The 23,555-nt window shown below is 47.7% G+C and overlaps 1 protein-coding gene across 7 annotated transcripts in view; it reads left to right on the forward strand.

The window, feature by feature from the left end:
- The window catches only part of ZMIZ1 (zinc finger MIZ-type containing 1), a 439,562-nt gene extending 417,148 nt beyond the window's left edge, over positions 1-22,414 (forward strand). For 6 of the 7 annotated variants that reach the window (XM_027858970.1, XM_027858962.1, XM_027858979.1 and 3 more), the window contains 8 exons: positions 1,557-1,662; positions 3,919-4,079; positions 5,892-5,959; positions 6,495-6,563; positions 8,011-8,255; positions 10,255-10,421; positions 15,228-15,512; positions 18,570-22,414. In XM_027858970.1, the coding sequence (XP_027714771.1) occupies positions 1,557-1,662; positions 3,919-4,079; positions 5,892-5,959; positions 6,495-6,563; positions 8,011-8,255; positions 10,255-10,421; positions 15,228-15,512; positions 18,570-18,677 (1,209 nt within the window). In that variant the 3' untranslated portion in view covers positions 18,678-22,414. The remainder of the gene's footprint in view (positions 1-1,556; positions 1,663-3,918; positions 4,080-5,891; positions 5,960-6,494; positions 6,564-8,010; positions 8,256-10,254; positions 10,422-15,227; positions 15,513-18,569) is intronic. The other variant, XM_027858989.1, reaches the window with a different exon arrangement.
- Positions 22,415-23,555: the final 1,141 nt, after the last annotated feature.

Consider the following 23,555-nt stretch of genomic DNA (forward strand, 5'->3'; position numbering starts at 1 on the left):
TGAGAAACTTTGCCAGATATTTCATGGAAATCTAGGTAAACTAAATCTACCCCCTTTTTCCCTGATCTGCAAGTCACGTAGCCCTGTCAAAAAAAGGATGCAGAGTTTCTGTAGCGTGACCTGTTGATGATGAGGCTGTGATGGTCCTTAGTGATTGCTGCTTCCTTTTCTAAATACTCACCAACCCTCCTTTAGATAGTATGCTCTAGAATTTTGCCAGGAATCAAAATCAAGTTTGCATTTGCAGACACTGCTGTCTTCCTTTTTTTGAAAAAAGAAACTGAAACAACATCTATGCTGTGATATATCTTGTACTTACTTATCTGTGAACTTGTTGTATCACCACAGAAGAATGTAAGCTCCTTGAGGGCATTCACTTTTGTATTTATATCTATGGTGTCTAGCACATAGTAGGTGCTTAATAAATATTTCTTGATGGATTGATTGATCCTTGAAGGTATATACTGTGTGTTGTGCTACTTTGTATCCCAACTCCAGTGCTAGTGACAAATCAAGCAATCCGCTAACAAGTATTCATTAAACACCTACTATGTGCCAGGCACTGTGTTAAGTGTATAGCGTGGCCCCAGAAAACAGAATGAGGAGTTTTTAGGCAAATTTAGGCTTGTTAATAAGGGAAAACTTTGCTAACTAGGAGAACTAATCCAAAGTGGAGTGAGCTTCCATAGGAGGCACTGAATTCTCCCTCATTGAAAGTCTTCCAGCAGAGGCTGGTTGCTCACCTATCAGGTCTTTGGGAGAGGGGATTCTTGTTCTCGAAGGGTCGTAGCGGAGAGTCTTTGAGACCCTTCCATTGTGGAGATTCTGTGATTCTCTTTTGACCCTCACAATGCAATATCCCCATTTTTCAGATGGGAGTGCCGAGGCTCCAAGAATTTAAATGCCTTCCGTAAGGTTTCACAGGTAGCAAATGACAAGAACCAGAACTAGAACCCAAGTCTTCCGATTCCGAGCTCAGTGTTAGCCCTCACTGTTGGTTCTCTGGACTTCCACCTTGGTTTCTGAAGCCGTATCTCCTGGAGTGGCCCAGTTCTTCCACCTCTTGGTCCCTTTTCTTCCCTTGGATACTTGAACTTTGTACTGCGGGCACCAAACTGAAACAGGTTCCTGATTTATCAGATGGTAGACCGTGGTCCCCAAGAAATAACATGGCGTAGTAGTAGATAGTCCTAGACCTGGAGTCAGGAACACAGGTTCAAATCCTATACCTAATACTTGCCAATTGTATGACCCTAGGCAAGTCACTTAATTTCTCTAAGCCTCAGTTTCCTCAGCTGTAAAAAGAAGGTATTGGATAAGATGACCCCTCACGTCCCTTCCTGTTCAAAATTATTAACCCATAATCCCTGAAGTACCTGTGGATCTGGGCAGCGGCGCATTTATAGGGACTTAATCCAAACAGCAGCAATGGCGATTGCCTTTCACACTACGTAATTACCCTGTGGGGTAGACAGTACAAGCAGTATTATTCCCATTTTACAAATAAAGAAACTGAGGCTCCAGTAAAATGACTTGCTCCTTCCTTTCCTCCACAGTCGCATCTGTTCGTGTTGCAGTTAGTACACCGGCCCTCTGTCCGCTCTGTCCTTCAGGGCCTGCTCAAGAAACGCCTCCTGCCTGCCGAGCACTGTATCACCAAGAGTGAGTCTGGCTGCGGGGGGCTTCAGTGGCATGGGGGAGGTGGGAGGGGGCAGAAGCCACGGCACAAGGCTCCCCTTTGGCCTTCATGTCTGGAGAAATGCTTGCTAAGGGTTTAGGGATTTACCACTTCAGTAACCACAGTAGATCCAGGCAAGACCCCTGAGCTTCTGCCGTAATCATCCAGTGAGAAAGTCTTTATTGAGCCCCTTCTGTGTACTCAGTACTGTGCCAGGCATGGGAAAGTTCAGGAATCAGGAGACTTCGCAGATGTGGTGCCTTGTCCTAAGCAGCTCACAGTCTACCTGGGGTGACAGGATAACACACATGAGCCAACCACAGATCGATAAAGTCTTGTTGGAGACATAACAGCCATGAGGGTGCAGGAATCAGAGGGGGCAGGGCTGAGGTGGCTGGGTGAGGTAAGGTAGGCTTCTTGGAGAAGTTAGGACACCATCCAGTCATTGAAGGATGGGGGTATTCCAGATGTGGAGATGAGGAAAGACCTCAAAGGTGGTAATGAACAGCATAAGTCCAGCCTTTCTTGAGCAAAGGACCTGAATTAGAGGTGAGGGGACCCACCCCCCGAAGCAAAGGTGAGAGACACTTCCAGGGAGCTGCCTGATATACAGGAGCCTGAGGGCTGATTTCATAGCCAGCCCTAAGCCCTGACCACCTGGCCTTGACCTCCACAAAAACTGAAGAAGAAGGATGGGATTTAAAGCTCAGCAGCACGAGGGACCTAGGGCAGATCATTGGAGACCTAGCTAATGGAGCAGGTGTCTGAGGGGAGTAAGAGAAACCCCTTTGATTCCATCAGGGAGGGATTTCTGTCCAAGCCTGGCCCAGGCCAGGAGAATGGACAAGGATGGGAAATAGCTTCATCCAGATTTGCAGCCTGGAACAGGCTGTGCAGGTATACGCCCATCATCAGTGACGCTCTGCATGTATGCAGGCTGAGAAGGGCATGTTAGAGGCCTTCCACAGATAGGGGAAAAAAGTCCATGGGACTCCTGATGCCTTCATCTGTGAGGATAATGGAAGGTTGTCTCAGAGTGTTAGTTACCCTTTTGGGGGGAAGAGGGGATTCAGACCTGTAATTTCATGTCATTGGTGTAAGGTACTCCCAGTGAGGAAACTGCCTGGACCAGTGCAGATCAGCCAGTGCTCAGCAGTTTCTGGTCTTAGAAAGCAGCGTTCTGGGGCCAGCTCATTCCAGCCTCAGAAGCTATTTGTTAAATTTTCAGCAAATGCTACAAATCAGAGCATGATTTATTGCTTTGCTGATTTCCAGGCTTAAGAAAGTGATGGCAAAAATTTTAATAATGCCATTTTTTCCCCCTGGAAACATGGGTGTTAAACATTTACCCGTATAGTAACTATTCTTAGAACTTCCTGGGCCATTGATAAGTTAAGTGACTTGCCCAGGGTCACACAACTAGCATGTGTGTCTGAGACCAACTCTGTATCTACTACATCCATCTTCACTCGGTTACTCTCGCCGTTGTTCAGGTAACATGCTCATTTGGACACGTGGCTGTACAGGTAATCGCTTAGAGACTCAGGTTGCTTCTTCCGCCATGATGTTTTTTCTTCTGATGGTGTGGTTGCTTTTGACAAAGAAAATTCCCCTGAGCAGGGGGCTGTCCCCAAGCTAGCACAATCAGCATTGTCTAAGGAGGTGATCCTTGCTACACTTGTACAGTGAGCTGCTGGCCCATTCTCCAAAGCTTTTCCAAATAGCCCCCCCCCTCCCCCCAGCCCCAAACACACACCATTAATGAGAGGACTCCCATTTCCTAGAATTTACTAAAGGATACAGATCACAGCAGCTATTGCAACAACAGTCCAGGTCTCCCTGCAGATAGGGCTGGGACAGCCATGTAGCCAACATGATAAATGTCTAGGTGCTCCTCCCAGGTCTGCCCAAGGCTCGTTTGGCTCATACCCACATTCACAGGCATTCATCAGGGCTACTGAGGAGCGGCTCTAAATACTAATGAGGTTGCAGCGTCTCCTAGAAGCCATGTAACTGAGCAGGGACATGTCTCAAATATTAATGGAAATGTACCGGGGCTTTGGTGGAGGGGGACGGCAGGGAGAAGAGCAGTTGATGAGGCGCTGCTAGTCATTAAATCTGCAGGAGAGATAGATGGTATTTGTACGGACCTTTTCTGCAGACAGATTTATTATCCCCTGATGAGGAACAACCAGGGTGGCTGTTTTCCTAATCCCTGTGTGTGTAACCTCTTGCAATAGTCAAGCGGAATTTCAGCAGCGTGGCCGCCTCTTCGGGCAATGCCACCCTCAACGGAGAGGACGGTGTGGAACAGACAGCAATCAAGGTGTCTCTGAAGTGTCCGATTACATTCCGGCGGATTCAGCTACCAGCAAGAGGCCATGATTGCAAGCACGTCCAGGTCAGTGGGCGGGGAGGACTCTGCTACCTCAATCCAGACCTCTTTTTTTTTTGGGAGGGGGGTCAGCTTTGGGCTTAGAGGCAGTAGTGGTAGGAGGAAGAGGAGAGTCAGAAGCAGCAGCCACCTTGAATCCTGCTGCTAAGGGAACTTCCCTAAGCTTTTTGAAGATTCCATAGGGGCCAGTGGCAGGTACATCTTGCCTAACATTGCCCCAGCTGCCATCCCATGCAAATGTGATTCAGAACCCCCACTGCCTAACATAAGGTCGTCATTAGGTTCCCATCTGGGCCTTCACCCTTCCCTATTCCCCATCCTGGGGGATCTGCTACCTGCTCCCCAGTCCCAGCCAAGTTGGCATTCTGGCACTCTTTCTCCATCCCAGTCGATCAATTACCATTCAGCCAATCACTCAATCAAATCGTGATTTTCCTGCTTTACTGTTATGATTATGATTGCCCTTCTCAAAAACCTTTAGTGAGTCCCCGTTCCTTACTTGTAATCAATTACATATTAAAAGCCCTGTATTGGGATGTGGGAATAGAAAGGCATCCTCAAAGATCAGCCAGGGGAAGCAACATGGACTTGTAGAGGTTGATGCCAGATAGATCCAGAGAGATTTGGAAGGGAAGGCACTAGGGTGGGGGGACAGGGGAAGGGAGTCTGAGAACAGCAAGTACAAAGACCTGTAGGAGTGCCACGTATGAGGACCAGGAAGAAAACCAATTTGGTTAGATCATAAAGCGCTTGGAGGCCAACGAGGAGAAATAATTCAGGGACCAGATTGTGAAGGACTTTGATAGTCAGACAGAGGGTTTTATATTTGATCCTAGAAGTAACAGGTGACTACTCGGATTTGAGTAGAGAAGTGACATCCCCAGTTTTAATGTTCAGATGCAGTCCTACTCCTAAGGAATGAACCATTCTCAGCAGTAGTGATTTGCTGAGCATCATGTTTGCCTTTAAGAAAAGAGTTTACCGGGGTTAGATATTCTTGTACCACGTACTCTCAAAAAGTCCAGTGGTGCTCCATTCAGAGGCAGGATTCCGAATCGATTTCTATGGATTTGCCTTCAGTGAGCCACAGAGCCTGTCTTTGAATCCCATCTCTGCCGCACATGCCCTCGAATACACACACACAACCTCTGTGTCTTTGGCTAAGTAACTTAGCCTCTCTAGGCCTCAGTAATGTCATCTCCAAAATGAGAGGGTTGGACGAGCTGACCTGTAAAGGCCCTTCTAGTCCTTAAGCTACACTCTTGTGAATTTACCAACTGCCCAGCCCCATGGGTGGCACAGAGAATAGAAGTGTGCGATCCTCACCCTCTGAAATCTTGCAGTCTCATTGGGAAAAGGACCAGAGAAAGTAACAATCCACGACAGTATTCCAAGGGCCTTCACAGGGCCCTAACCTTCTAAGTACCGAGGAGTTGTGGAAGCAGTAAATGGTCTTGAGTTTATGGTGGGGACCATGATCACTTAGGTTGGGTTGATCAGGGAGGGGGTGGGAATTAAGCTAGTCCTTGCAGGGTGAATGCTATGTCAGGACAGACTAAGGCAGGAAGCTAAGCAAGGAGATGACAGGGGACCAGGAAAGAGGTGATAGGACAGCTCCGGGACTCGGGATGTTGTGTCTAAGGAATAATAGGACTGTGGAGAAGCTTCCCCCAGAGACCCAGAGGCTTTTTTTGCAAGGAAAAGGAAAAGGTTGCAAGTGTTTGCATCCAAGCCTTAAGGCAGCATGGGTTGCATCCGGGGTTTTGCATTTCTGTGCTCAAGTCCCATGTGCTCATTCTGCACATATCATCTTTTTAGTGCTTCGATTTGGAATCCTACTTGCAGCTGAACTGTGAGAGGGGGACCTGGAGGTGTCCAGTGTGCAAGTGAGTACGACTGTGTCCCAGGGAGCTGAGACCATCCTCACAGGCTGTCACCTTTTATTCACCCCCCTCAGCTAGCTGGATGACCTGCCGAAGTCTGCCCCTCCTCTGCACTGCCAGCTTGGCTCTGACCTCGTCCTTCGAAGGACAGTAGTGGCCAAGCATTCCCTCCCTAACCCCAGTGACCATCCTAAAAGAGGAAGGGAGGAGAGGAGCAGGAACGGGGAGCAGAAGGGCTCAGGGTTCAACACATGGAAAGACAAGTCACAAGATACTGAAATGGATAGTTAGGAATCTTGAGGATGGGCCTTCTCTAAAGGGCTTTTAAGAACAGGACAGACACACACACGCACACACACCCTCAGTCCTCTGTCTAGTAGGGGATCAGTAGCCCACAGACTAGGTTAGTCAACCCTCTGAATAGGGAGAGAACGGTGCATGTCCAGGTTAAAGACACTTAGACAGATACGCCCCCCCAGAATCCTACGCTTGGTCTAAGAGGGGAACAGTCAGTGACTTGACTTCTCTTCTTGTCTAGTAAAACTGCTCTGCTTGAAGGCTTGGAGGTCGACCAGTACATGTGGGGGATCCTGAACGCCATCCAGAAGTAAGTGCCGCTGAGCTGAGGAGAGACCCTGGCTAGGGTGCAGTTGGCTCAGGATTCTGAAGGAGGGGATGTTCAAGACAGTGGCTGGCCTCTGATTTCCCAGGCCCTTATCTCTTACCGCTTTGTTCCAGTAATATAGGGGCCACTTAGGCCTGCCATATAGTGTCTCTGGGTTCATATTTGGGGCCTCAATTCAGTTCAATAAGCATTTCTTTAACATTTATCACTCTTATCACTTAAAATCATTTTCATTTCCAAATAGACCTTTCCCCATCCCCTGCCCAGGGAACCCATCCCCTCTGATGAAAAATAAAAACAGAAAGGGAAAAAAATGTGGTTGACCCAAACTAACCAGCCCATAGTGAAATGCTGATGGGGCAGGGGTAGAATCTTGGCTTTCCATGTCAATCCAGGTGGGAGAGAAGATGCTACACTTTCTCATCTTTTCTCATGGACCCAGCTTGGTCATTCTCACTACACAGTTCAATTTGCGTTTTTGATATTTTTTTCCCTTCTATGTTGTTGTGTTTTGATTTACAGTACAGGATTTATTGTGGCTGTAGTATTCCTAGTTCTGTTTACCTCACTGCATTTTTCTTTTTTGAGTAGGTAAACTAGGCCATCTGTACCTCCTTTCTTATCTAACCTTAAATCATGGAATGGATGTAGCCTCAGAGAAACTAAGACCTGGGAAAGACCATAGCTCAGGGGTGGGGAACCTGCAGCCTCGAGGGCACATGTGGCCTTCTAGATCCTTGGGTGCAGCCTTTTTACAGAATCTAAGTTTTACAGAACAAATTCTTTTATTAAGGGGATTCGTTCTGTGAAGTTTGGATTCAGTCAGAGGGCCACACTTGAGGATCTAGAGGGCCACATGTGGCCTCAAGTACACAGGTTCCCCATTCCTGCCTTAGCTTAAAAAGGCAAGGTCTCCCACTGCATCTAGGGTCATCTCCAGTTGTCTTGACCTATGTCAGATTCTGGAGGAAAGAGTGAGGCTGATGACTTTTCCAGCTCTGCCTCACTTAAATCTAATTCGTCTGCAAGTCAAGACATCATTCTGCTGACATCATTGGTCCTCTTCAGAATGAAGGACAAACAACAACAATCATATTCATAAGAATTTTTTAAATGCCACTTGCTGGAGCTACGAACGTGAGCTCTTTGATGACCGTGTTTTTACCTTTCTTTGTAGCCCCAGAATTTAGCACAGTACCTGGCACATAGTAAGCCCTTAGTAAATGCTTGATGACTAACTGACTGGTTAACTTTGTTTCGAAGAAGAGATGAAAGAGTATAAGTTCAAATACTTAAAAAAACTGAGCTGGAGTGGCTAGAATCACTGAGCCCCTTGGGGCAGATTCAGGTGTCTAGAAAGAGGGAGCGTGTCACCCTTCCTGCAGAGGATCCACAGAGAGCCTGAGCCATTTTCCTTTGTCATTTGCAGCTCGGAGTTTGAAGAGGTTACCATCGACCCCACATGTAGCTGGAGGCCAGTCCCCATCAAATCCGATATCCACATCAAAGATGACCCGGATGGCATCCCCTCCAAAAGGTTTAAGACAATGAGCCCCAGCCAGATGATCATGCCCAATGTCATGGAAATGATCGCAGCTCTGGGCCCTGGCCCGTCCCCCTACCCACTTCCTCCTCCACCGGGGGGCACCAGCTCTAATGAGTATAACAGCCAAGGTAGGTGAAACCAGGAACACATCTTCCCCCCGGCCCCCCTTCGCCAAGAATGGGGTCCGAGGAGGCCCAAAGGGCATGATAGGGCTGAGTTTAGGACTTTGGATTCCAGAGATCCCAAAGCACACATCCTTCCTACCCTGCTTCCCAGTGCTGTTCTGTCCCACCTGTAGCCATCATCTAAAGCAACTTCATGATGTTGGGTGCCTCTGGCTTCCCTATGTGACAGAGGAGGAAGGGACATGAAGGATGTGATGATGGTTCACAAAAAGGATGCCGCAAGCTTCATCTTTTTCTGGATTGTAGTTGGAGCTGCGAATGTACACTCCCTTCACTCCCCTCCCGTCCCCCACTGACACGCCCCAGTCCTTCACTCCCCGGGTAAATGAGTGCCCACGGAGGCAGTGGGGGGAGGTGGGGAGGAGAGAATGCTTCTCCATGCTGTGTCATCACCATCATGCTTAGTCACAGCACAGAGCCATTCAGAGCTGCCATATTGGTCATATCCTGTCCTCCAGGTTCAGTGTGTCTCACTTTGCAGGTGTCGTAATCCCTGCATGGGCTTAGAGCTCTGCTGCATTTCTTATTTACAGAGCCAGGATGAGGGGGGGATGGTGTATTGGGAGAAAACAGATGCATTGTCCTTTCCTTCAGAGGGCTTTGTTTGTAAAAGAAACAAGACCTGGTTTCCCTAGGGTGTCTGTCTTTGCCGTATCCCTATGTGTGTCCCTGCCCTTGACCCCGAGTAACCTAATTGTTCAAGTTCAGTGGGCTCATGGCTGCAGCCATCAACCATACCTGGTCAGTGGAGAGCCACCCCACCCTACCTGAGGTCAGGGACCATCAATGGGGTGCTGTCTGATGAGAGAACCTCATACTTTCCACAGTGGCATACCCATACGAGTTCCCACATTCAGGAATTATTTTACTGTTGGGAAACTAATCCCATTAAATAAATGAGCTTGAATTTCCAGAGGGTCTTCTTGTAGGGAATTTTGAGTGCCTCTTACCTGTTGTCTTTCTCATCCTCTTAGTAAACAAGGGATCATGACACCCATGGGGCAGTGGGTGGCATAGAAAGGCCAGGTCACTTGTGGTCAAGTCACACAACACTGGGTAGCCCAGTGCTACAAGCAAGCCAGGATCAGAAACGGGACTGGAACAAAGGCGCCATCCTATCTCCTCTTAACACAGCTTTGGGAAGGCAATGAGGTGGAAAAAGCAATGAAGTCATAGAATCATAGAAACTAGATGGGCATTGAGAGATCAGTGGTTTCAACTCACTCATTTTATGAATCAGGAACTGAGATCCAGAAAAGTGAGATGACTTGCCCAAGGTAACCCAGCTCGTTAGTGACTGAGGGAGAACTACAGCCTGGAGTTCCTGATTCTAGGAGTCAAGTTGTGTTACTAACTCACTGTGTGACCTTGGATGAGATACTTCAATTCTCTGAGCCTCGGTTTCCCCATCTGTAAAACAAGGGAGTTGGACCACATGGTCTCTAAGCCTTATTCCATCGTGATAGTTGTTTTCTCCCCTCTATGGTGCCACGCATCTATGTAGGAGTTCCATCTGTACGTGTGGTTTTGGTACATAGGCCGATTCAGATAAGTTTCCTAGCCTGCAGAAGATGCCTTTAGGAAATGGCTGGGCAGCCACCAGTGGTTGACATTACTGCTGAAAGCACCAACCATAGCTTGAGAACATCAGGAAAATTCTCTTCCTCCCACTGCTTGTCAGTGCCTGCCCCACTCCCCACCAGTGTGCCTTCATTTCCCTCCCCAGCTGAATAGACCCAAGGAATTTTGGGATAGGCGATGTCTCACCGTTACAGCCTGAGCTGAGCCCGAGAGAGATGGCTTCAGATTCCTCAGTAGTGATAGAGAGAAACTTGGCTGTCTCAAGCCCCATCCCAAGCTTCATGGAGAGGTCCCAATGCCCAAATGCTCTCTGTCTAGTGGGTGACCCCCCCCTCCCCTCCCCTTGTTTTCACCCCCCCAGGCAACAGCTACCAAGGCCACGGTAACTTTGACTTCCCCCATGGGAACCCCGGAGGGACGTCCATGAATGACTTCATGCACGGGCCCCCTCAGCTCTCCCACCCCCCGGACATGCCCAGCAACATGGCTGCCCTGGAGAAACCCCTCAGTCACCCCATGCAAGAAACTGTAAGTACCCTCTCACCATCATCTTCCCCTACCTTCTCTGACCTACCTAACCTCCTCTTCCTATCTACAACCTTTGCCTTCTTCTTGGACTGGACTGGGGAGCACGGGTCTCGGTCTGAGACACTTCTTTGTGGGTGTTTTGTTCCTTTCCCAGCAGAGATAGAGGCCAAGTTGTGGGAATGGGAGCCAGAGGGCAGCAGGGCCAAGACCTGCCAGTGTTTTCAAGCGTAGTATTAGCTAGCGGACAGCGGGTTAGCGTCTCTTCTACCGCTAAGATTCTAGAATCCTGCTGCATTGGCCTTAGTGAGGTCCTCTTCCAGCTCTTAGATTCATTCTGTAGATCTCTTCAAAGACAAAGGGTAGTATCTCTCTTCCCTTATCATGTACACGTGCTACAACAAAATCACCATACGCTGGATTGTGTGGTGCAAAGAGCATCATATCTGAAGTCAAACAACCTGGATTCCTGTGCCAGGGTTCACATGCCAGTTCTACTAGTTACTATCTATTTGACCTTGGGCACCATTTCATTTCATTTGGACTTATTTTACCCATCTGTAAAAGGGGAGAGGTGGGCTAGAATCTAGATGATCCCAAAGGTTCCATCTAGCGCATATGATCCTGATTTATTCAGCCTTCATCCGGGCAGTGTTCAAGTCCCAAATCCAACTTTCATTGTGGGACCAAAGTCTAGAACATCCTTCTCAGTCCCAGAATAAACACACACAACTGTCTTGGAGTTTTAATCACCATGATAATATTATTTTGCAGCTTGTTTGGCATATTATCCTTTTCAAAGGAAATGTTTTGAACATTCTACTGATTCTCGCAGAAGAGGCCGTGACTTTTCCAGGGCCGTACAGGGCAAGATAGTAGAATTAGGCTACAATTAGAATTAATTAATTAGCTAATTAGAATTAGACCAGCATCTGGACTTCGCTTTACTAACATCCTTTGCTGATCTCTCTCCCACCTTGAGAACGAATGTGAGTCAGGGCAGCTAAAGAGGGCTTTCCGAGGTGACACCAGAGCCAGTGCAGGGCGGGGGAGGAGGAAGAGGGTGCACACACCTTTGTTCATTTCTGAGTCTTCCCTGCCTGATTGGTCATGGTGCCTTGACTCGCCTTGGCCCGCCTTTCCAGATCAGCCAGTTAGTTGACTGTCACTTCTCCTCCCTCCTTTCTTCCTCCAACAAATGAGTAGGAGGGCAAGGATCTGAGGAATGATAGATAGAATCCCAAATGCCCAACCACTTAAAACCAAATGTTTGAGTATTGGTGCCATATTTTTCCCTGAAGGGGCTGGAAGCTTTAGATGAAGAAAGAAAGAGGCCAGGAAAAATAATTATTATCACCCCACCTTGGGGTAACTGTTTTATGCTTTTCACAGTGGGGACATTTATAGATAGCCTCATTTGGTCTTTGAGATGTAAATTAGATATAAGGCATATTATTATTATCATCTTATAGATGAGGAAACAGGGTCAGAGGCTTTAAGTGATCTGGCTAATTACCTCTAGACCCAGAACCAAAGCCTGGATCTCCATGGTGGTGTTCTGTCCTTTGCCTGGAGTAGGAAATAGACAATAGTATTTGGGTTTATGAATGCCTGAGGAAAAAGGGTTGTGTATTCTCTGGCCTCTCACACATTTGATATAAGATAGTAACCTGCACCACAGTTTGGAAAATTGTTTTCAGGTTTGTTTGGATTTTTTTAACTTCTTTGGGTAGTTGAGCTTATGTGATCTCACACAACCTGCCTATATCTTCTTTCTGCCTCCTCCCCTGTGGTTGCCTGGCATTAGCAATACCAGCCGTCTCCATATGTGATAGATTTTCTCATGGTCTAGAAGCCTTGGGACCTCCAGGGAGGTAAAAACCAAAAGTGGGGTTTGATGGAGAAGGACCAGGAAGAAGGGGAAACAGAGATACAATCTGTGTTCTGATTTTTGTCAGTCACACCGCCTAGTTTCTTTGGGTGGTCTCCTAATTTCTGTAATTGGATAAAGGGGGTCAGGAGTGTGTTCCAAGGAATCCCAAACCTGCTGAGAAGGCAGAGGGTATTTTGTGCTCTAATGACCTTGGCCTTGGAACCTGCCACAAGGTCAGAGTATTGGACTTCAAAGTTGTAGCTCAGAATCAGCTTTTAGGCAAAGGCTGTGATTTTAAAACAAGACAAAAATATGGCACTCTGGCTTGCCTGAGAACCTCTGACTTCATGTGTCAATCCAAGGCCAATGAGTCCCAGGAAATCAGAATTGTGGCCAAGGAAAAAGGAGACTGGGCTTGCAAGAAGGAATAAGCTAACAAGAAGGGAAAAGGGAAATGCTCCCAGAAATCATGCAAGTCATTAGCTCGACACAGACCAAGTCTTGGCCTCCCAACACCAGGGAGCTGAGTCTATATGAGGTGAAATATTTGAGGATTTTATTAGCAGTTTCTAAGAGCATTTCCTACCTTCCCTCTTCCCGCCTTTCCTAGTACCCAGGGATAAACTCCCAGCTGAGGCATACAGAGAGCCTTCCCTGTAAAATGGAGCAAGAGAGGAGGGGTGAAGTTTTGGTCGGGCACTTGGACCTGCTCTGCTGCAGTGGAATTGAGAAATTGGCAAATTTTCCAGGGCATTTTCTGACCCAGGTAGAGAATAGAAAGAGAGAGGGAGAGAGGGAGGGAGGGAGAGGTCCAGGTCTCTGAATCAGCTTCTAAAAATCAAGGCAATACCTGTGCTTAAAAGTGGCAATCATTCAGGCTGGTGATAGGCAGGGATTCAATCCTTTAGCAGAGTCCTTGCCCAGGCCACAAGAGATGCTGGTTTAAATACAAGAGGCTGCTGCTTCTCCCACACCTAGGTTTGGTTAGGTGCTGGAAGCATCAGCAGAACAAAGAACGGCCGCATTGTTTTCGAAGTATACATCTGTTCATTCAGAGCTCACCAACGCAGGATTTGTGAGAGCTAATTGAAGTGCACAGGAGTCTGTCAGCCACCTGGGCTTTACTGAACACCTGCCCAGAGTTTTAGAGAGGCTACCCCAATAGGTAATGAGTTCCCTGTCATTACTACAAATGTGCAAATAGATGACAACATGAGAGATGCTAGAGAAGAGACTTCATTTCTCTGGGCCTCAGTTTCCCCGTCTGAAAAATGAGGTGGTTGGATCAGAAGACATTAACTTTAAATCCTGTGGTCCTGTGATTGCCATGATAGATGAGAGGTGGGGATAACTGACCTGTGAGGGAAAGTCTCTTTTCCAGCTCTAAAGCTCTGTTTGTCTCTTTGAAAAGGGAGTGTGGTTAGCATCTGTAGCCTTAGTAAAAGAATCCACTTTTCCATGGGCTTTTCAATAAATTCATTTCTGTGGATGTGGGTGGTTCTGCTCACTCGAAATGTTGTCAGTTCATTGAAGCATCTCTCTCCCTACACACCACCAGCCTCCTCTGCAGGTTAGCCCTGGGTGAACAGATTAGCTGTGTATACTTTAAAGCAGTAAGACAGCATTTTGATAAATTATGCATTTATTAAGGGCCTACTATGTGCCAGCTACTTCAGTAGGTTTGGTGGGTTCAGAGATGAAAATGTAAAATTCCCTGCCTTCAAGAAGTTTCCATTCTCTGGAAGTAAACAACCCATACACATATAGATGTATGCAAGTGTAAACGTAAGCTGTTTGCTTAAGCAGCTGGGAGGGTTGGGAAGGGCTTCTCCAGGAAAGTGGCATCGCTTTCCCTGTGTTCTAATTTAAGAAGGAAATAATCCAGAATGCCCTTCTCCTTGTTTGGAATAAGTGAGATTCAGCAGCATAAACAACCCTATCTCTGCTCTTCGTGTGTCTCTCTTCTCTCCCTTCTGAGGCATCCCTTCCCCTATCCAGAGCGTCTCTGCCATCTCTGACTTTGGGGCGGTGACTGTAGCTTTCCTGCTTCTCACTTTGCTGCTGACTCCAGTAGAGAGGCCTGGGAAAGTCCCCTTGGGTTTAGGATTTTTCCTGGCTCTGGAGCTGGTTTTTGATTGGAGTCCCATTTGGCCATGGTTTTATGGTGGGCTGTTTGACTCCAGCTCCTCTCCTCTTCCTTGGGCCCCCTCGCCCCAGTGGCACCCTATGGGTACCCCAGTGCTACGTTGTCCCTCTGCCCAATGAGACCTCTCAGAAAGTGCCCAGTGTCAGCCAAGGAAGCCGTTTCTGGCATGCATGAGGCAGTGGGGGTTTCCGGGCCCTTAATCCTCCCTACTCCTCTGTCACAGGGTACCAGGGGCTACCTGGAGCTGTGGCGGGTCTGTCGGGTGCTTTGCTCTCTGTGTCTGCGGGTGCCCCACGCCATGAGCTGCCGCCCCCCAGCTCTGTTCTGTGGCTGTGGCCAGGGCCAGCATTTACATGCCTTCCACGATCCTCGAAACATTCACATTTTGCTTTTCCATTTCTGACCACGCTCTTGTTCATTGTGATGGTGTCCTGGCTGGAGGAGACTAGGGGGGCTGGGCAGGGGATGGGGAAGGAGAGGCCGGGTCCCTCCAATTCCCATGTCTGTGCTTGTCTCTTAAAGTCCTTCATCCCCTCCCTCCTTCCCTCCCTTGTCTCCCCCAGAGACACCCAGGGTGGTCCCCCTTCTTCATGGCGCTGTGGCCTGATCCTTCTTCCCAGTCAGTCGTTTTTGGGGGGCGTCTCTGGTTTTTTTCTTGACGGAAAAGCATTCAGTGTAAAGGGTGTTTTTGGTTTGTTTTGATTTTGGTTTTCATTTTCTTCAGGCATCTCGTGCACTGTACCTTGTCACCTCACTTTTCTTTTTTTCCTGCTTCTCTCCTCCTCCGCAGATCCCACATCCTGGCAGTTCTGATCAGTCCCATACTTCCATACAACAAGGTTTGCACGTACCACACCCCAGCAACCAGTCAGGGCCACCATTACATCACAGTGGGGCTCCTCCTCCTCCTCCTCCTCCACCTCCTCCTCCTCCTCCTTCCCAGCCGCCCCGGCAACCGCCTCAGGCTGCTCCCAGCAACCATCCACACAGCGACCTGACCTTTAACCCCTCCACAGCCTTAGAGGGTCAGGCCGGAGCACAGGGAGCGTCCGACATGCCGGAACCTTCGCTGGATGTAAGTTTGGGTCACCGCTGTCATCTGCCTGCGTTTAGGTTTGGCACCTGGATGTGCACAAGAGACAGGGCGGGCCTGGGGGGAGGGAGGGAGGAGGGGGAGGAGAAGGGTAGGGGGTGGAGGAGGAGGTGGGATGTGTGACCAGAGGGGTCCACCCTCCCCACCTGCCTGGGAGGTGGGTGGGTGAGATGAGTGGGCTCATGTGGTTGGGTGGGGTCAACACATCTCTTCTCATATCCTGGTTCCACTTAGAGAAGGGCTGGGGGTCTCTGCTCTCATTTAAGGGTCTCCCTTCTTCATTCATAGGCCCTTGGTCGCTTCTAGCTGCCTGACTCATTGGGCCTTCAGGCCAGCTACTAGGCCATGGAAATTCAAGGCTCTTGCCGTGATCTGTTCTGCCCAAGCACACACCTTCTTAATTCAGCTTCATAGGATCTGGATTTTGGTTTGGGGTTGGGTTTTTTTTTTTTTTTCCATGTTTGAGCTTACAGCAATTTGAGGCATTCAAGGGGTATTCTCTCACCCTGCCCCCTTTTTCTCTTCTTTCCTCTCCCCCCTTTCCTCTCCTGTTTTGGGTTTGTTGCTGTCTGTACTGTTCTGTCTCTCGCTGTGGAGGGGACCAGAGGGATGGGATGTTAGCAAAAGCCAGGGGAACTTTGGGCATCCCTTTGTCTGTCTTGTCCGTGTGTATGTCTCTGATTTACTGGTCCATGTGTCATCCATGCCTGCTTTTCAGCCTTTTCTGTTGCACATTCCACGTGGCCTTCTCAGGGGCTCCCTGGGAGTTGGCAGTAGGGGGAAGGATGGCCAAGGGAAGGCTAAGCAGAGTTGGGCCAAAAAATGGGAGTGACTGGGGACCCCCTCCTCAGCCCAGCCCTGCCACCAGGATGAGGACTGCCGATGGCTTAAAAAAAAAATAAAATCAGAGTCATCTCCCCCTTGGGCCACCATCAGCACCCTCTCTTTAATGGTCCCAGGGAGATGGAACAGTTAGTTATTCCTTAGAGTGGTTGACCACTCATAGTATCCATAGTAAGGAGCCTACAGAGAGAGGAGAATTCCAGTGTGAGTCATTGAAGAAAAAGGGAGGGCTGGATAAAGAAAAATCACAGGGTAAAAGAAAGTGGCATCCCGAAGAAGGGCCAGTTCCTTTAGAGTTTAGCATCTAGAGCTAAATAAAGCAGAGCATTCCAGACACAGGGCTTTGGGGCTCTGCTCAGCCCTCCTTCAACAAGGAGAGATCCTGGCTTTCTGACAAGTGAGGCTGTGGGGCCAGTGGGAGGCCTAAAGCTGGAAGGGACCTCAGTGGCCCACCCCCTCATTTTACAAATGAGGAAACGGAGGCCTGGGGGTGCTAAGTGACTTTCCCAAGGTCATGCAAGTATGAAAATCAGTAGAGATTTGAAGCAGGTCCTCTGACTCCGTGGTTCCTTGCCACCTGTAGCAGCATCTCCGTCCTTCAGATCCACTTAGCATGTCCTGTTTGCGAATCCTCTTCCGTTAGAGCAGTGGTGTCAAACTCCCATAGAAATGGGGGCCACTAAGTACATAAAGACCCCTGCCCTGCAAGCTTCACATTGACTTAGAAAACCACATTATTAGTTTTATCTGTGTTTTGTTGTATTTTTATTTATTTTGTTAAATAGTTTCCATTTACATTTGAATCCGGTTCAGACCACACTGGGGAATGTTGTGGGCCAAAGGTTTGATACCTCTGTCCTAGAGCGCTGAGTAGGGAGGGCTACACCACGGTTAGAAACTGGGGATGAGGTGAAATATCAGGCTATCACCCTCTTACATACTTACACCTTCCTTCCCGCCACACACATACCAAAAAAAACCAACTAACAAATTTCGCTTAACTTTGAAAATCACTTTCATTTTTGTAGAATTTCTCCTCTTTGAGACAGACTACTCCTAAAAACTCCCCTGCAGATGTTTTCCCTTCCCTTCCTCAGTCCCTGCCCTTTCCACGGGCATTGCTGTGGCTTCTTGGCCCACACTCTAGGCTATCACTCAGAGCGTTGCCTCTGGGAGAAAGGGTTGTCATTAAGTGTATGTTTCCATTAAGGTGAGCCAGGATGTGAACATCACAAGTGGGTCCTGGGATTCCCCAGAAGCCCCTGACTTTTCAGCTGAAGAGGGGAGAAGAAAGGTGCCCAAGCATTGCAGACCCCTCTTCAGTTTGCAGTTTAGCCCCATGGGGCTTCCCTCCGGCCTGAGTGCCCCATCAGGAGGGCAGAGCAGGAGTCTGGAGGAGGGCTCTACAGGGGAACAGCAGCTGACCTCATCTCCCAGTTAAGTGGTAGCCTGTTAGCACTTGGCACAGGGTAGATACAAAAGCCACCTCCCACAAGCTCTTGTACTGGGAGGCTTTCAGAAAATGGTTAAGTGTGCTGGCTCCAGATGCCGGGTGATCATTTGAACCTGGACCAATATGCTGTGAATACCAGAGCTGAGAGCAGAAGACAGGGAACCACTCTCCGAAAGGGAACTGGCAGGACATAGGGCGAGACGCGCGTGCGCGCGCGCACATACACACACACACACACACACACACACACACACACACACACATCGGCTAAGATTCCTTCTAGAGATCTAGCTCAAGGCATTAGGTCTTAACTGCTCAAGAGTGGCTTCAGCGTCCAGCCCCTCCTTCCAACCACATCAGCTTGTGACAGACCACAAGCTAGACATATCTCCCGGCCTTTTGTCCCCATCGCAGTGAGGCAGGATATGTTTTGGTGTTGGGTGGCAGGCCTTGGACCTGAATCTGCCACTGAACAGTGGTGTGAATCTTGGGCGAATCACATGAACTCTCCAGGCCTCTGTTTTCCTACTCCACAAAATGGAAGGGGTTGGAGCAGGTGCACTCTGAGGCTCGTGAGCTCACGCTCTTCCTTCTTCAGGGATAGAAATGGCACCATGAGTTGTCCTGTGCCCCTCTGGAGGGCAGCGGGAGGAAGAGTGGCCCCTTGAGGCGTCTGCCTTCAATGACCAGCAGCCAGTCTTGGTTGGCCCAGCCTCATCGCCTTCTCTGTCTTTGTTTTCCAGCTTCTTCCAGAACTCACGAATCCAGATGAGTTGCTCTCGTACCTGGACCCTCCTGACCTGCCGAGCAATAGTAATGACGACCTTCTCTCGCTTTTTGAGAACAACTGAAGCTCTCAGCTTTTAATCGGTCCCCTTCCCCTTCCCCACACATACACACACGCATGCAAACACACACACGCACACATACACACACACACATAAACACAGACATACACACATACTTCTCCACCCCATGTAGTCCATATCCTCCCCAGTTCTCTACCCCAGAACTTCTCCTTTGGAGCTGGGGGGGGGGGGAGATCTCTCCCTGCTCTCGCCTTCTCAGAACCATTGGCACTCGGTGGGGAGACTGCAGAAGAGGAAGTGTTACCTAGACCACATGGGTTTGGGGGCCCTTAGAGCACCTGCTTCTGGCCCTGGCATGGCAAAGCCTAAAGCCCAGGGCAGCTGCATTTCTGCCCACGTCCAACATGGTCCTATAAAGAAGAGCCTTGTGATGGAGAAAACCATCCCAGCACATCTCTAGCTCAGCAAGGATAAGAAAATGGCTCTCTCTCCCCTCCCTCCTCAATTCCTCCCACGCTGACCCAATGTCAGAAAACAACCTTCTAACCCAGGGGTCTTCCATTTTTGAAACTGAGAATTCTCCCCATCCACCAACTTCCCAGACTGGTCACCTGAGCAATCACAGAACCAGAAACGTGGAGAGAGATGGATGGAACAGGCACCATACGCCGGGGAGGGGCAGCCCACGTAGGAGTGAGTCCTGTGGGTGCTGGCCAGAGCTGCCAAAGTCACCGCCACCGGAAAAGCACAAACCGTCCAAGAAAGAACCTCACCAGGCCAGAGCAGACCGTGCTTTCTCCCCTCTTCTCCCTGTAGCTGAGGGTTGCCATTTTTGATCACTGACCTCTTAGCTCCAGCAGACCCTGCAAAGGGTTGTGCTACACAGAGGCTCAGAGAGAATGGATGGAGATGGGGGCCTTTGAAGGGATGGGGGAGGGAGAGTTGCTTTTGCTTTAGGTTCCAGCAGAAGGAGGGGAACCATGGGGTTCTCTCTAAGATCACGGACGGTAGAGAGAATGGCCACTGGGTCATTTGAATCACACGAGGGCCCTATGGTTCCCTCAACCAGAAATGTGAGAAAGCCTCAGCCCCTATCCTTGAGGAAGGGGAGTCAGGGTGGGGTGGGAGGGGTTTGAAAATGTGGGAGAGAAGAGGACAAACCTGTCAGGAGGCAGACACAGTAATGTATACCTTCACTCCCAACTTAACTCCTTTAAAAAAAAAATACAAAGACAAAATCAGTTTTAAATCATCTGCAGAAAGGAACATTGGGATCTGATAGATGAGTGACTTCCTGTTTTTGTGTTTCCTTTCTTTTGGCTCCCCCCCCCCCCCATCTCCAGGACTGTTACATGTCATCTGGCCTTCTCACACACTGCCTTCCCCACCACCTTCCCAGTCCCTTTTTTTGTCCTGTTAAACATCAGGGCTTGCAGAGAGAAAGAAGAGGGGTGAGGTTGAGGTTGAATGTGCTTGGTCTTGGGGTCTGTCAAGAGCCATTGCTATGTGTTGCCTCTTATGTTACTCTGTGTGTACTGTGTGGTGGGCTGCATCTCCAGCCCTGACTCCCCGTCTCTGCCCTGTCCATGTTGGTGTGCCACGCTTTCCAGGAAGCACTACACATAGCTACATCAAAAGACATGCACACGTGCCAACCTGCCCTTTAAGGAATTCTGTCTCAGCTCTGTCTCATGGACTGTTCTTCGCCCTCCGTGGTTTCAAATTAACCTGATGCTCCCTGCCCGTTGTGACATGAAATGTTTTCTGCTTGTCCATCCATCTGTCTCTTCAAAGCCCTGCTGTTTACCACCCTCCTAGGTCTTCATGCCCTTGCCCCAATTCTCCCATAGCCATTTTAATGTATGATTTTATTTGGGGTTAGCTTACATTTCTGTCAGCGGCCTGCTCTGGGCTCAGATGATGCTGGATTTGCTCCCAGTCACTCAAATCTGTAAATTCTTTGCTTCAAGTTCCATGCTGTCATCACTGCCCCCCAGAGGTAATCTTTATTTCTCCCCCTCTCTGGGCACCCCTAACCCCTTGCTGTAGATATTACAGGAAATGGTGGTCACTTTCATTTATTTCCAGTCTCCCGTATTCAGACTACCAGATTTTCTGTAGAGAATTTGCCATCACACCTTTGTACTTGTTGGTTTGGTTTTTTGCATTTTTCTCAATGACAAGTTGTTCAGTATGCAAAATTCAATTATTTTAAGAATCACTATTGTAAATATCTTTGTGAATATTTTAGTATCGTCTTTGATAATATTCAACATTTTCATGACCCGGTTATATCCTTTGCTGGTGTTTTTAAATACCTTGACTGAAGATGAAAAAAAAAATGAGTCCTTTTTTAGAAAAAAAAAAAAGTAAAACAAAAAAAAATCAAAGGTTCTTTTTACAGACTTAAGGGAATGAAATTTCTTTTTATTTTGAAGATGTCAGCTCACCCATTTTAATCCATATCCCTTTGGCAGTAGAGCAAACAGCAAAACAAGCAGCATGAAGTAAAATCTGGATTGCTTCCAGTAGTGATCCAGATGTTACCATCCCTGGCGTGCCCTGCCATCTTCCACCCCCTCTCCATCCAAACCACACATACAAACACATACATATGCACACACACTTGGGATAGAATGTGATTTGGGGGGTGGGTGGGGGGAGAACAGGCCAGTCCATTGTCTCCTGTGTGGGGTGATCTCTGTGGGAAGGTCAGCCCCCTAGACAGAATCGAAGGGTCTTTAGCTGCCAGGTGTCATGACCATCTCTGGAGACCCTTCTGATTTGCCCACAAGTGCTACCCTCCCGTTTGCCCCGTGGTAGAATTTCCCAGGACAAATCAGCACCTGCTACCGGTTTCCCACTTCTAAGTGCTCCTCTTCTAGGGAAGACAACAGGTTTCCTGGTCTTGTCCTGCAAGTTAGTCTCAATCAAGCATTTGCCTTTAGCCCTAAGCATCAGCTTTCTGAAACAGGCAGTGATCGAAAAGACTGAGAGCTTTATAGGGAGCCTTTCCCACGTCATTTTGGGGACAAGGGGGAGGGACAAGCATGCAATGAAAGGGGATCCAGGCTCTGGCTCTTTTTGTTTTTAAGCTGTCAAAGGCGCTATTACCCTAAGTAAGATCCATGGAGGAAATGATAACTTTGTAAACTAGGGTGGCTCTTCAATCCCAAGGTGGCACCTCCCATTCATGTCTTGGTGGATAGAGCCATTGGAGCCCTCAGAATCTCCAAGGTGCCCAGTGCTTCAGAACAGCTGCACCTAAAGGAAACCTGTCTATGGGATCTACTGGCGTGTTTGTGTCCATGTTGCCAAAGTTAATTACAAGGTGGGATGGGGGGGTGGGAAAGCTCCATGACAGAAATACGAGCACCCCCACCCTTTGGGCTTTTTAAAGCTTTATTTGTGTATCAAATTCCCAGTAGATTTTTTTTCTCCAGATTAAAATATATATGTATATATATATTTCCCCTCCCCCAATGGAAGCCCTAATGAACCCACAGAGATCTACACTTCTGCTCACTGATAGATAACTTAGGACCGACCCATCCAGACACCACCGTGTCAGCAGCAGAGACTCAAGGGACACGTCTGTACATATGTAAATGAGAAATAGAGACCTGTTAACAGAGATGCATTCATCTTCCTTGGAATGTGCATTTGATTTTATTTTGCAAAAAAGACAAACACAAAAAAAAAAAGCTTGGAGCTCCATCTCATGTGGAAAAAAAAAAATAGATCCTGTCTGTTAGCGTTTGTGAAGTCTCCGAATTGGATTCACACTCTGTAATATACTCTGACCCTGCGTGGAAAGTTTTGCTTTGTTCTGTTTTTATTTTATCTACATGTACTCTTTAGCTTCAATGTGCTAGTCCTCTCACCTGTGTATTTTTAGGGTGCTAAGAAAACAATGAAGAAAATAAAGGAGATTTAAAAAGATTGTAACCAAATTCATACTTTGTACAATTTTTGATATCATGATCAGAGGTGAATGACACATGCCCACACACAGGCGCGTGCCTGCACGCGCAATCATGTAAGTACAGTCAGAAGTCACTTCTGCAGAAATGGTCATTGTCTTTGTTTGTACATCGTATGTACAATGCAATCATTTCATACTTTAAACTGGTCAGAAAACTAATTGTGATTTCTAGTCTTGCAAAACTGTATGTAGTTAGATGATGTGACAACCTAATATTTATCTAATAAATATGTATTCAAACAAAACCTGTATATTAGGTGTTCATGTGGTTATTTTGTATTTAAAGATCAAATTATTGGACTATTGCTAGACATTTCTATACTCTGTTGTAACACTGAAGTATCTCATTTGCCCATGTTAATTTTTTTTTTCTAAATAAATTTTCAAAATGAAGGTTTGGTGAATTAACCACTGTTTTGTGAATTTAAGAAGTGGGTATGAAAAAGGAAACACCAACATCCCCCTCCCCAGCCAGATAATTGATTTGGAAATCCATCCGAACTGAGCTAGTTTTCTAGTCTGGTCTGGTGTCCCAATCAGACAGGCCTATAAATACACCCTCTTTTCTCTCCAGCCTGAATAGTGCAGTCACTAGCTTCCTGTGTTGAAATTCTATTTGTGTGTATGAGAGAGAGAGAAAATGAGAACGTGGTTAGAAGAATAGGTACATGAAGAAATTGTTAGAGATCAAAAATGTGTATATGTGAGTAAAATACTGGCTCAAATGTATGTAGTAGTCAAAGGTTTAAACAGTGTTTTATATTCATTCCTCATTTGACCCACAGGACAATCCTGTGAGGTGGATACATGATTATTCCCATTTTATGGATGGGGAAACTGAGGACAAAAGAGGTTCAGTGATTTGTCCAATATTACACTGGAGGGGGGGAGGGAGATAAGTGGAGGCAGTAAGTCTTCAAGAAAATCAATATATG

Source organism: Vombatus ursinus, unplaced genomic scaffold (assembly GCF_900497805.2).
Source record: "Vombatus ursinus unplaced genomic scaffold, bare-nosed wombat genome assembly UNPS02000749.1, whole genome shotgun sequence".
NCBI lineage: Eukaryota > Metazoa > Chordata > Mammalia > Diprotodontia > Vombatidae > Vombatus > Vombatus ursinus.